At 46.8% G+C, this 15,408-nt stretch overlaps 2 protein-coding genes across 3 annotated transcripts in view; one reads left to right on the plus strand and one right to left on the minus strand.

Moving 5' to 3' along the window:
• The window catches only part of LOC146259431 (protein HID1-like), an 11,477-nt gene extending 2,209 nt beyond the window's left edge, over positions 1-9,268 (minus strand). Inside the window, exons 1-15 of the mRNA XM_084669696.1 lie at positions 9,074-9,268; positions 8,091-8,240; positions 7,517-7,687; positions 5,839-5,949; positions 3,498-3,604; positions 3,232-3,348; positions 2,885-3,107; positions 2,690-2,746; positions 2,451-2,591; positions 1,686-1,776; positions 1,420-1,571; positions 1,085-1,163; positions 823-987; positions 429-659; positions 39-256 (exon numbers count right to left, since the gene is read on the minus strand). Coding sequence (XP_084525822.1) covers positions 39-256; positions 429-659; positions 823-987; positions 1,085-1,163; positions 1,420-1,571; positions 1,686-1,776; positions 2,451-2,591; positions 2,690-2,746; positions 2,885-3,107; positions 3,232-3,348; positions 3,498-3,604; positions 5,839-5,949; positions 7,517-7,687; positions 8,091-8,240; positions 9,074-9,139 — 2,079 coding nt within the window. The 5' untranslated portion in view covers positions 9,140-9,268. The remainder of the gene's footprint in view (positions 1-38; positions 257-428; positions 660-822; positions 988-1,084; positions 1,164-1,419; positions 1,572-1,685; positions 1,777-2,450; positions 2,592-2,689; positions 2,747-2,884; positions 3,108-3,231; positions 3,349-3,497; positions 3,605-5,838; positions 5,950-7,516; positions 7,688-8,090; positions 8,241-9,073) is intronic.
• Positions 9,269-9,360: 92 nt separating this feature from the next.
• On the plus strand, positions 9,361-13,340 carry LOC146259432 (urokinase-type plasminogen activator-like). 2 transcript variants are annotated; one of them, XM_084669699.1, is made up of 11 exons: positions 9,361-9,508; positions 10,605-10,659; positions 10,762-10,863; positions 11,096-11,249; positions 11,343-11,440; positions 11,557-11,607; positions 11,697-11,886; positions 12,045-12,196; positions 12,289-12,429; positions 12,518-12,666; positions 12,752-13,340. In XM_084669699.1, the coding sequence occupies exons 1-11, from the start codon at positions 9,404-9,406 to the stop codon at positions 12,944-12,946; spliced, it is 1,392 nt and encodes a 463-aa protein (XP_084525825.1). In that variant the 5' UTR covers positions 9,361-9,403; the 3' UTR covers positions 12,947-13,340. The 2 variants fall into 2 exon arrangements, with proteins under 2 accessions (XP_084525825.1, XP_084525826.1); XM_084669700.1 differs by lacking the exon at positions 9,361-9,508 and adding an exon at positions 10,179-10,366.
• Positions 13,341-15,408: the final 2,068 nt, after the last annotated feature.

Raw genomic sequence — 15,408 nt, forward strand, 5'->3', positions numbered from 1 at the left:
CCATCACTCACAGAGAACCCTCTCAGGGTCGTCCTCACATCGTTCTCTCTTTCAGAGTTGGACTCTGTGTCGCTGGGCGCCGCGATCCCGCTGTGGTCGGCAGCCGCTTTCGGGGCAGAGCGGCTGTGGTCGGCAGCAGCGTGCGGGGCAGAGCGGCTGTGGTCGGCAGCAGCGTTCGGGGCAGAGCGGCTCTGCTGCAGAGCAACCAGGGTGCCGTCCTCAGACACCTGAGTCTTCTCTGTCAGCTTGTCGATACCTGCGCGGTCAAAACATCACCCACGCTATGAAGAAAAACACTTCTCGTGACTTCTGAAAAAGCAAACCAAAACCCAACACCTCAAATCACCGATATCAACTGAGAGACAGGACATGGATCAAGGTCCGCACAGCCAGAACACCGTGTGTGCGTCGATAACAGAGGGGACTACCTGGTGTGGCCACAAGGCTGGCTTTGAGGGTGCCTGGCTCAGCCAGGATGGCGGGGCGAGAGCCCTCTGAGGAGCTGATCTCCTGGGAGGAGGTGCGGGACATGCCGGAGGCTGCTGTCTTCTTCTTCTTCTGAAGGGCCGTCTGGATGGACGCCGTGTCGGACGGCAGGTTGGCGAGCTGGTGGAAGATGCTGCGCTTGCGGATGATGGCATACACCAAGTTACAGTTACCTGAAAGACAAAAGATGAGAAAATCTGTATTTAGGAACTCTATGGACTTTGACTGACTGCACACCAGAAGTCTCCTTAACAAATTCAGAGCTATCCACCTTAAAGCGCTAAAGTGTGATTACGTATCCGCATTGGCAACAACAAGGACCAGCAAACCACTTACCATCAAACTGGTACTGGATGATGTTGTTGAAGACTTCCAGGAGGAAGAAGACCAGGTGGTGGTTCTGGGAGGTGGAGAAGAGGAACCAGGTGGTGGAGAAGGCCTCCAGGAGGTGGAGTAGCTTGTTGGCTGCCACCATGGACAGACTCTTTAGGTAGGGAGACACTGTGGAGGGCAGGAGCACAGCACGTTCACTCAAGACACTGCAGTGTACACGTTCAGCCACCAGGGGGCAACGGGAGTGTTTCATGAAGATCCTCACCGTTCACGATGATGGTGAGCAGGCAGTCAAACAAGGGCTGCAGCCGTTGGTGACCACTGGTGATGATTTTGTGGAAGATCTAGACAATAACATTATGGACGCATTTAGAACAATACTCTTCTCAAGCTTCACTTCCATCTCAAATCAAATCCATTTGTACAGCCCTTTTTACAAGTCAGAGGGCTTCACATATGCCCATAGAACTGCCCCTCAACCAACCTTTACCCTCAAAGAAGACAAGGAAGAACTCCCAGAAAAACTCCCTAGAGGAGGAAAACGATCCTAGACGATCCAGTGTGAGCCAGGACTGTGAAGGGGCTCTGTGAGCGACTCACCACGATGAGGAGGTCAGCGTGAGTCCCGGTGAACACTGGGATGTCCATGGGCACACGGACACAGTAGGGCTTGTTCAGACGCACACCGAAGTTTCTCTCTCCGCTGAGCAGCAACAGGATGAACACGCCGATGTGCATGAGACCCACGCAGGCTGCGAGCGGGCAAGAGAGGCTCACGGTCAAGGACACACACACACACACAGAGAGAAACGTGCCATATGCACACACACACAGTGTGACGTTATGAGTCAGAGGGCATGGCTCACACTGATCCGCTCTGGCGTCGTTCAGGTAGAACAGGATTGGGACCAGGATGTCCAGTACGTCGCTGCTTTTCAGCACAAAGAACAAAAACTTCTGAAACACACACACACACACACACACACACAGTGATGAGCTTGCTCCTTCTACTGTATCCCGGGCCTGGGACTTAGAACAGTGGAACTCAATGAAATGCCCCGGAGCTAAAAGAAAAAAGAACAAAAAAAGAAAAAATCCTGTTGACTGCGAGGTTGAAAAGCATTTAACTTAATGTTCTCTGGACCCTGAACGAGGAAACTCAAGACGTTATGAAAACATCCGTCACGTCATCAAAATGCAGGATTGCTCAAACAATGAGCATTCCACAGTGCCTGACTATGAGCAGGATCTCCTCAAGTCCCAGATGGCAGCGATGGGGAATTAGTTTGGTTCAGTTCAAGAGAAAGGGCAGCCTTCCAACACAGCTGTGCTCTACACATGAGTCAATGCTACTCACGCTGCCTTCACTACATAACACTTGAAAACACAACCACAAGAATAACTTTCCCTTTCCATAACAAGCTGTGGGAACCTTCCTCCATGACCACAGCTGTTGGGATGGAGGAGGAAAAACAAATGTCCATGTAAAAAAATTGAAAAAGGATTTAGAAAAAAAAAGAAGTTACAATTTAAAAAATGTTTTCGAAAAAATATATAAATGTTTCGACAAAAACTTCTAAAGTGTTTGGGTTGTTTTGTGAGTAAAAAACAGGTGAGTTAGCACTCCAAACCTTATTGAAGTCACAGAGCTTCCAGAAGAGAACCAGGAGTTCCTGGTGGAACTGGATCTTCTTGGTGGAGTTGGGCAGATATGTCTGGACCAGGGGGTTGGTCAGCAGCCGAGCCAGGCCCTTCAGGATGAAGCTGAAGTCCTGGAGGACGAGGAGACAGAAGAACAGTCAGCTCCTTTCCTGATTGTCTCTCAGGAACGTGAGGAGCGATCGATAGGGACTTCTGGGTCTCCTCTCACCTCCTCTCTGTGGATTCTGGACAGGTAGTTCACAAACAGGTTATCAGGTCCTACGGGCTGCGGAAGAAAGAACATCTTTAGTGAGAACCAATCACAAGACGGGGATTCTATTCAAAGGATTCAACCCGACCTATGAATCCATGAGGATCCAGACTCTTCCCCAGGGATGAAGGACAGTGGACGGCTCAGTCTCACCTCCTGTTCCTCCATGGTGGCGGGGGACTCGGAGGGCTCCACGTCGGGGAGGGTGACGGTGGAGGCCTCGTGCTCCAGGGTGACGATGAGGATCTGGACGGCGTGCTCCACCAGCTGCTCCCGGTAGTCGGAGACCAGCAGGTGGTTGTAGGGGATGCCGTAGCCCACCGGGTCGTAGGCACACACCACGTTGAGCAGGGAGGTGAAGAGAGGCAGGGCGTGTCTGAGAGGGAGGAGGTGGGGGGAGGGAGCGGAGACCGAGGCGTCGTAGATTATGGGGGTGCGTTTGCGTGTGTGCGTATGTGTGCGTATGTGTGCGTGTGTGCGTATGTGTGTATGTGTGCTACCTGTTGTCTGTAGAGCTGAAGAAGGTCACCCAGGGGTTGAGGATGTTGTTGTCAGAGGAGGGGGCCAGGTACATGGCCTCTGAGAAGCAGGTGAGCAGCAGCTTCAGGAGCTCCGTCCTAAACACAGAAATCAGACCGCTAGCTCTCCAGACGGAAGGAGGGCTGGAGACAGAACTAAAGGAAGAAGGAGAGAGAAAAACAGACAGAAACAACAGACAGAAACAAGAGAGAGAAAGAGAGAGAGAGATTGCTGCCGGCTAGCTCACCTGTTCAGGTCATGGATGTAGTTGAGGGGGGGGGACTGAGCGAAGCCCACGCCGGCCTCCCAGATGTACTCACAGCTGTCTATGGACTGCATGTCCTCGGCCTGGTCCTGCACAGAGAGATCAGACCAACAGCCCTTCAGCCAAGGCTACCACCACATTTCCATGAGATATGAAAAAATAACTCCAACTGCTTATCTGGAATGAGCAGAGCAGTGAGCCAGAATAGAATGTGGTGATGGCAGAGGACATATTGATGTGTGAGACTGTACAGGTAATGATGACGGTGAAGATTCTGCGTTCCCGACACACACAGATGAGCAGTTATGTTGACTCTGTCCTGGGTGCTGACCCGGGGTTAGGGTTCCAACAGAGGGGGAATGGTTTCATTCCAGAAGACTACACTCCACGACTATATTATGTTCTGCCATCTCCTGCTGAGATAAAACGTAATACTGACATAAAACAGTAGAGCAAAGATTCTTATGACGTGTTTACCCTGTCTCCTGTGAAACAAAGTGATGTTGGGTATACCACGGCGACAGACCACACAAGGTGTTTTTGTCTCCTTGTGGGCCGGCCGCAAGCAATAAACTTTCTTAAACTTGTTCACCGACTGACTGTGCAATGCTTGATAGATTCATATTTCTGACACAAGGTCACACCCAGGAGAGGAGACAGTGCTTGGATGTCGGCATGCAGTGTTGACAGTTATTTCCAACATCAAGACAAGTGACCCAGCGAGGCAGGGCTGAGCGGGGGCAGCGCGAAGCGGGGGCCGGGCGGAGCGGGGGCCGGGCGGAGCGGGGGCGGGGCTGAGCGGGGGCGGTTTCCTTGTGCCTTGGCATGCAGAGCAAGCCGGACACTCGGCCAAAAATAACCTACAAGACCTCATAGGAGATAACTGGGCCTGACATTTTGATACAAGTCACTACGGACATTGGCGTATTCCTTATAAACATGTGACAGTACGTTTGTAAGTTAACAGAGTTTACTACATTGTCTACACTACCTAAATCTGAATGTGAAGAGGGAGTGATAAGGACCAGAGGCCAGTGCCGGCCTGACCCAGTAAACAAACAAAACATTTGTTTAGGGCCCCGCGATTGGTTCAGGCCACCCCCAGGCCAAGATAAACAACATTTTTGCTTGAAGGGCAGTAACATAGAATCCTATGTCCATTGTTGATTATCATTTCGGGAAGACGACCTGAACTCATTTTAAAACTTCGGGTTGTAAGAATTTTACACATACATATTTATTCATATTTAAGTTTTCATTGGTTTGGCAGTCCACCTGTATTACCCTAACGGACCCCTCACTGCCACAGCTTGGGAATTGCTGCTTTAGTGTGTGTGTATGTGTGTGTACACCTGTGTATGTGTGTGTGTGTGTACACCTGTGTGTGTGTGTGTGTGTGTGTGTACACCTGTGTGTGTGATTAGGGAGTCCTTGAAGCAGCAGGGACGAATAACACCTCTGGCAGTTCTCCACTAACATGATTTCTAACTTGGTGTGACATTTCCTTAAGTGGCGGTGAGTGATGGAGTGAGAGTGAGAAAGAAAGAGAGAGAGAGAGAGAGAGAGAGAGAGAGAGAGAGAGAGAGAGAGAGAGAGAGAGAGAGAGAGAGAGAGAGAGAGAGAGAGAGGTAGTGGTTATCCAGAGGATCAGACAGGCAGCCATTTTCTCTCACCTCCTCCACACAGCAAGACTGTTGGTGTTTGCTCAGTGGATAAGGAGGGAGCTCTGTCCTTTCCTCAGCCCAGTTCACAAACACGGCACACCTCTCTCTCACAGCGGACACGACCGTCACTCATTAACCCTGGCAGGTCACCAGGGGGAGGGGGGGGGCCTCACGGGGGGGTGAGTAGTGTTCACCACAGGGCATAACAACAGGGGTAATAGCATAGATTTGCGCTGATAGACACGCACATTTGGAGGTGTGCATAAAAGTAAACACGAGTTCCTGTAAACACCCTACTACAGTTTTGTCTCTCCAGATCCAGTTATTTTCCATCATAAGTAGTTTCATGTTTGAAACTAAAGGTTTAGGTTTCTCATTCAAAGGGGGCAGCACAATGTTTGATGCAGGTCATTTCTCATGGAGGATCATCAGCTCCAGGGTTAGGGTTAAAAGGTCATTTCCTCAATGGGATTCTCAACACTGGCTGTTGTGTGGAGCCCAGGTGCACTGAGAAGTCATGTCATAAACCGGTCTGGTTTGGGGGGCACATTTGTGCATTTGCCAAAAAGGCATTGAAATGATGGGGAGAAGAGAGAGCGTGTGTGTGTGTGTGTGTGTGTGTTTGTGTGTGTGTGTGTCTGGGGTGGTCGTGGACTCACAGGGCCACTCTTCTTGTGACTGTGGACAGTGAAGTCAGGACAGAAAAGCAGATCAGCGATGGCCATCAGCAGAGACTCAGCCAGAGGTCGGCCCTCGTCCTCACCTTCTTCCTGCTCGGGGACAAATAACCATCGTCAATTATTAACACAAACAACTCATACAGGTTCTGTCGCAATACGTTGGGAGGAAATGAAGTGAAGCATTTTGAAAGAATAACAGGTTTGGTTGCAATACGTTGGCAGGAAATGCAGTCCCACGATCAGCATTCTTAGGGAATAACATAAAAGAGCTTTGAAAGTACTTTTTGTGTTACACAGTGAAATCCTCTCATGATTTATCTCTCACGCACTGAGGACCAAAACGTTTCCGATCAGCAGGTTTACAGTACAGGGAGTAGCACTTTCACACTGCCGGACCGCATTCACCCACTGGTCCGCATTCACCCGGTCTAACACTTTAATTAAAGGTTATTCAATACCTCCCCAATTCAACCCCCAAACTGGAGGGAGAGAGACAATATGACCAGTGTTCCCTCTCTAGGTAACAGGAGACCCAGGCTAGCCTAGCCAGCAGCAGCCTTGGAAGGAAGGTCCCCTCTCACCAAGCCTTCCCTGGGCTGACTGTGACCTCACCACGGCCTCAGCCACCAAAACTCATCTTCCACCCCTTTCCACCTGCTCCGAGAGTCTGCAAACACTCAGGAGGTTCTGGAAAACACAGCCCCAGCCAACCAGCTGCAGAGGCGGGGTTAGCTCTCGAGTGAAGGGCTGAGATCATTTAACCCCGCCCAGCTGAAGGGGTGTTGACAGATCAAATCCCCCCGGCTGAGAAAGAAAGGCCCACCTGTCCTTGTGGCTTCACCGCCCCAGCAGACGATGTGTCACCTCAGACTGCTGGGAACAGGACTCCAGACCTTCTCCTCCACATGGAAACAACTTAACCCCGACCCACTGAGATCCAATCTGTTTGAAGAGACCCACTAAGAGACCTTTAAAAACAGCAGACAATACACGATGTGCTCAAACTGAGTGAATTCACTGATGGCACTGGGTGTAACCATAGTAAAGATGTTTGGTTTGTTGCCTTATCGGAAGCAAAGGACTGGTTCTGTGTTTTAAGTGCATTCCTTACGTGCTGCAGACAAACCCGCCGGGTTGAGGAAGCTAGCATGTGAACTATCACCTCACAGCTGAGACAAAGTAGCCCAGATAGACAGAAAATGTGGGCTGCCTGCACACACACTGAGTTCACAAGCTGTGGGGATTGGTTAATGACAGGCTATCTTTCTGTCCTCAGGCGCCTGAACGCACTCTCCAGAGAAGAGGAGTCATCTCTCTCCGGTTTCCGATAAGAGCCGTGCCGTTTATCTCGGAGCCCACAGGAGTAATGACTAGAGACCCTCTCTCTGAAATTTACAAACGACCGTGACTGTGAATAATTGATCCCATTTGCATCATTCAGCATACTTTCAACTGCGATGTACAGTACGCCACTGTTACTCATAGCAGTTGAATTAAAACTGCCTTTCGGGGATAGCAATGGGAGCACTGCCCAGAAATTCAACCCCATCTATCAAAAGGTGTATGGAGGGCTGGATAGTGAGGAAGATGATGTAAGACATCAGCATCTATGTTATCAACACTGCAATTGGAGCTCGTTTTCCCGCGAGTCTCTCACCCCTGCCCTCCCCGCTCCAGGCACTGTGGACCAGAAGAAGCCTCTCCAGTCTGCATCCTCAAAGATGTAGGGCAGGATGCGGGTGAGCAGGCGGGTGCAGTTCAGGACAGTCCGTCTCTCCTTCTCTGATTGACAGCCGCTCTCTGCACCCTGGACTAGCTTCTCCACTGCCTGAAATCCAGAGGTAACACAACATTTAGACCACCAGAACATAAACGAAGGCACGTATTATCCACAGACAAATGTTTCGATGCATTGACTGAGCTGACTGTTTGCTCATTTTGCAGACCGCTAAGGCACAAGAGTAAAATTCAATATACAGCACCCCACAGGGGATGAATGTGTGACCTCTGACCCCTCTAAGGGCTGACCCCACTACGTGAGAACAACAAACAGCTGCATTCCTTTCACACCGACTGTATCCAAGATATTGGACACAGCAAAGACAATCAGACACCAGACAAGGACAGACAGACACACGAACCAGCAGTCCGTCTCATGCCGCTCACTTCAAATGTGTTTGTGGAATTTCAGGGACAAGACACACGATGACACTCCGACCGATGCATATTACCTTATAGCAAAGGGTTGCCAGGTTTGAAGGGGATTCCTCTCTCACGGCTCGTATCTCAGCTGCAGGCACAAGAGCGAACACGTCTTGGACTGTGGTGGCGGTGTCGGCCCAAAACTGGTCCCAGAAGGCATCGTCTGTGGCTTCCACCGGCTGGGGGAGATGGGGCACAAGACAGGGTTCTGTAACGTTTCCCATGACCAGAGCAGTGAATGAGAGTGCCTCATCTTGAGCCAGACCTGGCTCTTACGTAACCCACTCTGTGAAGAGCACAGGGGTTGTGATGCTGCTATTAACTCATATATTATTCACAGCTGTACAACGCTGTGGAGGACTAGAACTAAAGATAGCCACTATTTAAAAAAATAAATAATAGAAGCACACTGTAAAATATAATTTGTCTCCATTCAAATGATGAAGTAAACCCATCTTTGGGTTTGTTTATTTTTATTCTGATGGATTTCCTACTAAACCTTAATTATGTTTAAATGAGTTCGTATCATGGGTTAAATATGTATAATACGTCATATTTTCATATTATACTGCGACAACAAGTAGCATAACATTTGTGTCAAAAATAAGCTATGTCAATTCGAATCAAGGGGAATTGCCGGGAATCAAGTTTACCTTACAATAAATGCACCTGCCACTGAAAGCTATACAACAGGAATTGTTATAGGTCTAATGGTGAGAGAAATGTGTAGCCTACGTGTAATGTACAGCAAAGACAAGGTAAGCAATTCGTATGCCAACGTCACAGATAGGCTAAACAAACTTAAATATCACATCGAGCTCAAAAACGTTTGATCGCAACCGTTTAATGCTAGCAAAAATGCAGGTAAAGTGTCAACCATCTCTCAGTCATGCGTCAGGCTGAAATTTATCCCACCATCTGGCACTCGAACTACTATTTTTTTTCTTTCATGGAATGACCCAATAATATGTCGCCTAAATACAATATACCAAATGTGTTTCATTCAACCAACCTGTGTTTTGGTTGTAAGCTGTATCACTGCTTTTCGGAAGTGAAGTTTGGAATCAGCGTTGCCCATTTTCCAGAACTACTACTTGCTTCGCATGAAGCGCCTGTAGCGGTGAGTCGTGGATAATCTCTCTCATCCACTTCTGACAGCTGCTCTACTCTCCCACTCAGTAGGATTTGAGCTAAGCAGGATCCACACAAAACGACTTCCGGGATCCAAATGTACATATTTGCTTTATTTTTCATTCACTGGCGTGCCATTAACCTTTTACACATTCAGATGAATCAGCAACAATTTTTACTTGCCAATTACGTGAATCAACACTGACCAGAAATGCTAAACATCATCACCATTTTCTTCGAATTGAAAACACTAATTTCTCATTCGTTATTTCTTATTTTTGACAGCAGAGAAAAAGTGACTCCGTGTGATACAGAGGTAGGCTAAACCACACTTGCAAGGTGCGGATGGGCAATCCTTTCTCTGTGGAGAAATATGCTCTAGGTGGCGCAGTAGACTACAAAATGTTAACGTTTATTGAAGAAAAACAACGAAGTCGCATGGTGCTTCTAATTACAAGAGTTTCAAAATGTTCACGTTGACCGTTATTTTTTATCAGTTGTGGTCTGTTGTGTAGGCTACCTCAATCCTGAGAAGAGTGGACTACATTGTTGTCGCTCTCATTGCTTGATATCACTTGGCCATTGGCAGTGACGAACTATATCTGTTTGATGGTTCTCATGGAAACACTGGTGTGACCCACTGTGCAGTCACAGGGGGCGATTAACTGGGGAGGGGAATCTGTAACTAGAAGAAGTTACTAAACATGACTTCTCAATTAAATCCAGGAAAATGATGCCAATAATCAATTTACAGCTGCTCCCTGTTAAAGAAAGTAACTCCTTTTTGTTGGGACGATTCTGGCAAGCACCTGAATATATTATCTATCTGAATTCGGGTTTGGTTGACTAAATAAAATATTCATCATTTTCTTCCCCCACACTTTTTCTTAATGGAAATGAGACATGTCTAAATGTGTCAGGATGTCAAACATCCTCCTCCCATCCAAACAACTCCTCCCACCTCACATAAGGAGGTTGTGTTCCCTGCAGAGAGACACAAGCCAGAGGACAAGACCCTACAAACCCAACTAGAGCTTTGCTGTAACTGATACCCAGTTAAAAAAATTTTTTTTTAGAAACGTCTAATATATATGTATGTATTGTAAGAACAGAAAAGATGGCAGTCTTACTTATTTTAACCACAGTGCTGACAGCTGTGGCAATGACAGACGCGGTGACTATACACTTTATAATTTTTCAACACATTTTGTTCTGTTATACTCTTTCACCTGTAACTTTTTTGCTTAGTTTTGCTTTGGTGTTACCTGTTTTGTTTTGGTGTTTGATGATAAATTTCTCCTTTTTGGTTCTAACCTTGCACAAAGTTGCTCATGCTTGGGGTTCTGTTGGAAAACATTGTTTGTTCAGTATGAACACAAACTCATTCCATCTTTTTTTCCTTTTCTTTGTAGGGCTTGTTGAGACAGAACAGAAGGATCTCTTTTCATTTCTCCATAGGAAGATCAGGTACAGTCAAGCATGTGTCTACTCCGCCTCAATGACTTGAATGCGCGTTGACGGTGCCTGACTCATGCTCTTGGATTGACGTTCACTGAACACCTTCTGCAGGTGGAATCTGCCTCAATGGAGGCACCTCAATCCCCTCCCTGAGTGGAGACCACATGTTCTGCGCATGTGCTGAAGGGTTCATGGGGAAACGCTGTGAGACAGGTGAGGACTGTTACTGTACAACCGTGGAACATGTCTGCTATTCCTTGTAATCGACGGGGGTCGTCAAATGGCTACTTTTCTACATTTACATTTAGTCATTTAGCAGACGCTCTTATCCAGAGCAACTTACAGTAAGTATATTTTTCACACCCGGGATTCGAACTGGCAACCTTCTGATTAATAGCCCGATTCCCTAACCCCTCAGCCATCGGACTTTTCTCCATTTCTTTAGATACTACCGCCAGCTGTTACAACGGCGTTGGTCTATATTACAGAGGCACAGTGTCTCATGCTAAGAGCGGTCTACGATGTGTGGAATGGGACTTTGACACCAGAGAGAGTCTGATGACATCAGATGTCCGCTCAGGAAGACATAACTACTGCAGGTAGGAGATGAAGACGTAGACCTGTGTATTATAGAGTGGGATACAGGGCTATTGGATTTGATAAATGTCTGATGTCTGATGTTTGATCTTCAGAAACCTGCACTTCAGACGTCGTCCGTGGTGTTACGTCATGAAGGGTCATCTGCTGGTTCAGGAATATTGTGATATCCCTCGGTGTGACTTTGGCACAAGTAAGTGAATATTATAGTGAACGGATTTTCTTTTCTCTTCTCTAATTGTGAGGCTTGGAATTTTTTTTTTTAATCATCAACATTCCCTTTATTAAAAACACTCTTCAAATGTGTAGGTTTTGATCCGACAGGTCCACCAGAACATCACCCCACTGAGTCTAACACAGGTAGAGTCCTTTTTCAATCTGAAAAAAAAGCTTGATGTGTAGGTGTTTATGGTCTTGATTAATGACACAATAGCAAACTCGTCTTCCAGTAACCACATGTGGCCAGCGTCCCAGAGGGCAGATGAAGATTGTTGGAGGGACAGCTGCAGCTGTGGAATCCCACCCATGGATAGCTGCCATATTTTGGAAGGGTAGGTCTCAGAAGAGGGCGTTCCGCTGCGGAGGAAGCTTGATATCTCCCTGCTGGGTCCTCACGGCAGCCCACTGCTTTCCTGACGGGTAAGGCTTCCGAGATTTCCTGAAAGTCAACACCGGCTGGCTTTCTGTGGAGAAGCCGCAGGGAATCGCACATTCGTTCAGACTTTCTGTTCATTTACGAGACTCCCGCTGAACGATATTTGGAACCAGGCACTGAAATGTATGTTTTTTTCTCACAGTTCTTTTACCAAAGCTCGGCGGTTTTCTGTCACACTGGGGAAAAGTGCAATCAATGAAACCGATGACACCAATGAACAAACATTTCAGGTGGAAGAGGTTATAATCCACGCCGACTTTGACAACAGCGAGGGGAATTTTAATAATGACATTGGTTAGTGTGCCGTGGTTGTCCTCATCTACAGTATATAAAAGCCTATCCTGTAAGGCCTTCAGTCTAATGTTTGAGGACTCATGTTTCCCCAGCGTTGCTGAAGCTGAGGGCTACGGAGGGCCAATGTGCAGAGCAGACAAGCTCTGTAAAGACAGTGTGTCTGGCACCAGCGGGCCAGACACTAAATCCTGGAATCTCTTGTGAGATTGCCGGCTACGGCAAGGAGAGGGAAGGTGGGTCAAAGACCCTATAATTCAGACACGTATTATCACACGCCCACCATTGATTTTCCATCCTTGACAGAATGGCTTTGTGTTTCAGGTTTATGGTACAACTCGCAGTACCTGAGAGAGGCCAAAGTGAATCTCATGACCAAGCGTGTGTGCCAAGGAAAGGAATACTACGGAAACCTGATCACGGATAATATGTTCTGTGCTGGTGTGCCTGACTGGAGTCAAGACGCATGCAAGGTCTATCCAGCAGTCATCTCGCTCAAACATTGTGGCGATCCTCATTCGTTTCTCCGCCCACACTGACATGGATCTCTCTCTCCAGGGAGATTCAGGGGGGCCTTTGGTGTGCGAGGTGGATAATCGGATGTTCCTCTTCGGCATCATCAGTTGGGGTGACGGGTGTGCCAGGGAATACCGGCCAGGCGTGTACACCGCAGTGACCAACTACAACCGATGGATAGAGGAGAAGACTGGTCTGTCGTCCGTAACCTCAGGGTCCATGTTCCCTTTAAAGTGACTTGAAGTCACTCTTAAAACAGAGTAAATAAGTATGCATTTACAAATCGGAATACTTTTAGTTCTCAGCAAACTATTGGCCTCTGTTGGACTTTTGAATTGTGTTTTTCTGTAAATTGAATGTATTTATAAAGTATTTCAGTTGTGCTACCTACTGTATAATTTGTTGTGCGAGACCCAGTGTTCCCATGCTGTTTTGTGGTCAAATGGGAAAAAACTTTTTTAACTTTCATAACTGATGTTGATAAATATAACAATGATGTACATAATCATTCTTATTTTGGTTTTACATCTAGAACAACTATATGTACATAATCATGATGTGACTCTAATCTTATATTCTTTTATCCATCTGTCTGTTTTTTATAATTAAAATCTGTGTGTGATTAATGAAACTATGATTTGTCATACTTGAAGCAGCACCATACTATTTTCTATACCAATATCCATAGTTTCATGTTTTTTGAAACAATATTATTTATTTTATTTTAAAACCCCGAAATTCACTTTCAACCTTTTGAACCTTTTTTTAGAACCATTTTTTTAGATCTTTAGATTTTTGTTCTCAAATCTTTTTTTAACTCACAACATGACCCAAGCAAGTTTCAAGTGCTGGTTGCACAGTACCTATCAATAACTAATATCAGAATGAACATCCGGTTTGGCTGATGTATTTCAGGGTGGAGTGAAGAGTGGATTTAACATGTACTCTGCCCTGGGGGAGGGGCGGGGGGGGAGTCCTGATAACAGTCGAGGCTTCACATGCAACGAGGGGATTAGTGGAAGCCCTTGATGGGAGGCCCTAGCAGTGGCAGCTGGCTGTGGTATTTTGGTTTTGACGCCTACGTCACACGAGAAAGTGTGGGAAAGGAGAGGAGTGTTAGCTGTAGCAGGCGTACACTCAGACTGACCCCACAGCTACCGTAACTCCCCATGACCTCATCTGGTTCCGGTTTTCCCAAGAGTAAGTAATTCAAGACAGACGGACATGACTCAAATCATCATGACTCAAATCAGATTTGACGGTGTGCTGGGACCCCCTGTGTAGTTTGACACACACGCACACACACACACTGCCACTGGTAACAGTCAGTGTATGAACATGCACACCAGTAGGGGGGGGGGGGTGACTGGGAAGGTCAGATGATTCACGTTTTTTTTTAGCTTTGGTCCTTCTGAGAAACAGGTTGTTCATGCATTGTCCACTTGCAGTACCTGCATTTCTGTAATACTTAACTGTTTGACTCTTGACTGCATTTACTGTGTACATCCACTAGAGGGTGCTAGCCCGTCATTAATTCATGCAACGCTTCAGACAGTCTGTGTATGTGCTCTTCCATGAACAGCAATGTGTAGGAGTGAGGAGACCACCCGACCAGCCTGCCCCGGCCGGCCTGCCTCACACCCCAGACCTCTCCTGAGGAACGACCAGAAGGGGGTTGAGTTGATTCTTGAGTGAGGTTTAGTTAATAGCATGAGGGAAAGAAGATCCTTTGTCTTGCAAATTATTGCGCTAGCAGTTATGCAGACCCGATTTTCAAACCAGGTTAGTATTCTTTCCCAATCCAGGAATGCACACACACTGGTGTAGCATGTAAGTGGACTGCAGTGGTCCTGTGATTGATGGTGTCCATGTAGCCCAGTAGAGTGCCCACCTACACCCATTTCACATTACATGGACTGTTCTCACAAAGCATACTAGACAATGTAAATAATTTGGCTACTTTACATTTTATTTTATATTTTGTATTAGTATTAGGTAGACTTGTACCTTTAGTATTGTTAGACCACATATTTAAGTTTTAGAATTCCTATGTTTAATGTATACACCTTCCTGCCAAAGTAAATTCTTTCTCTGTGCAAACTTTCATGGCGAATAAAACCCTTTCTGATTCTGATCCAAGTCTGAATGAGAGATTACAAATAGGATCCATGGCCATCTACCATGGGCAGATGGTACAGTACCAGTGGTAATCTGCTATCAATTTAGGGGGGGACAATTATAGGACGTTTACTCAAGAGCAATTCCTGAGGGGGACACCAAAATTCTGCTGTAACACAGCACATTAAAAAAGCGCCATTGTGTCCATAATCAATCAGCAAAGCGCTTTCATTGTATTATTAACATTATTGAAATGACAGTTATGTTTACAGTGATTTATTGGGGGCGACGAATCATATTTTTCCTATGATGGGGGGGGGGGGGGGGGTCGTGTCCCCTCTGTCTCCTCCAGAATTTCCGCCTATGTACAGTACAATATTTGAAGTAAAGAAGACTTCTGAGGCTTTGGTGTGTTTACAAAAGGCCTCAAACCGAGCAACCTCCTTCGTTCTTTCTTCCTCAGCACTCTTCCTTTTTAGGAAATGAGCCGCTGCCTTGGAGCCCCTCCTGGGAATCCGTGGGAATTCCTTCGCTGGTTTGGTTGGCAGTTGGTTTTCAATCCTGTGATATTGTTATTTCAG

The sequence above is a fragment of the Hypomesus nipponensis genome, chromosome 13 (genome assembly GCF_054491055.1).
Source record: "Hypomesus nipponensis isolate SF chromosome 13, ASM5449105v1, whole genome shotgun sequence".
In the NCBI taxonomy this organism is placed as follows: domain Eukaryota; kingdom Metazoa; phylum Chordata; class Actinopteri; order Osmeriformes; family Osmeridae; genus Hypomesus; species Hypomesus nipponensis.

What these genes read in the sequence shown, in the direction of transcription:
- LOC146259432 (XM_084669699.1), top strand. Translation starts at nt 9,404, where the DNA reads ATGCTAAACATCATCACCATTTTCTTCGAATTGAAAACACTAATTTCT. An exon ending in GCCCACTGCTTTCCTGACGG is followed by an intron (nt 11,887 to 12,044) that starts GTAAGGCTTCCG and finishes TTTTTCTCACAG; the next exon opens with TTCTTTTACCAAAGCTCGGC. An exon ending in GAATTTTAATAATGACATTG is followed by an intron (nt 12,197 to 12,288) that starts GTTAGTGTGCCG and finishes ATGTTTCCCCAG; the next exon opens with CGTTGCTGAAGCTGAGGGCT.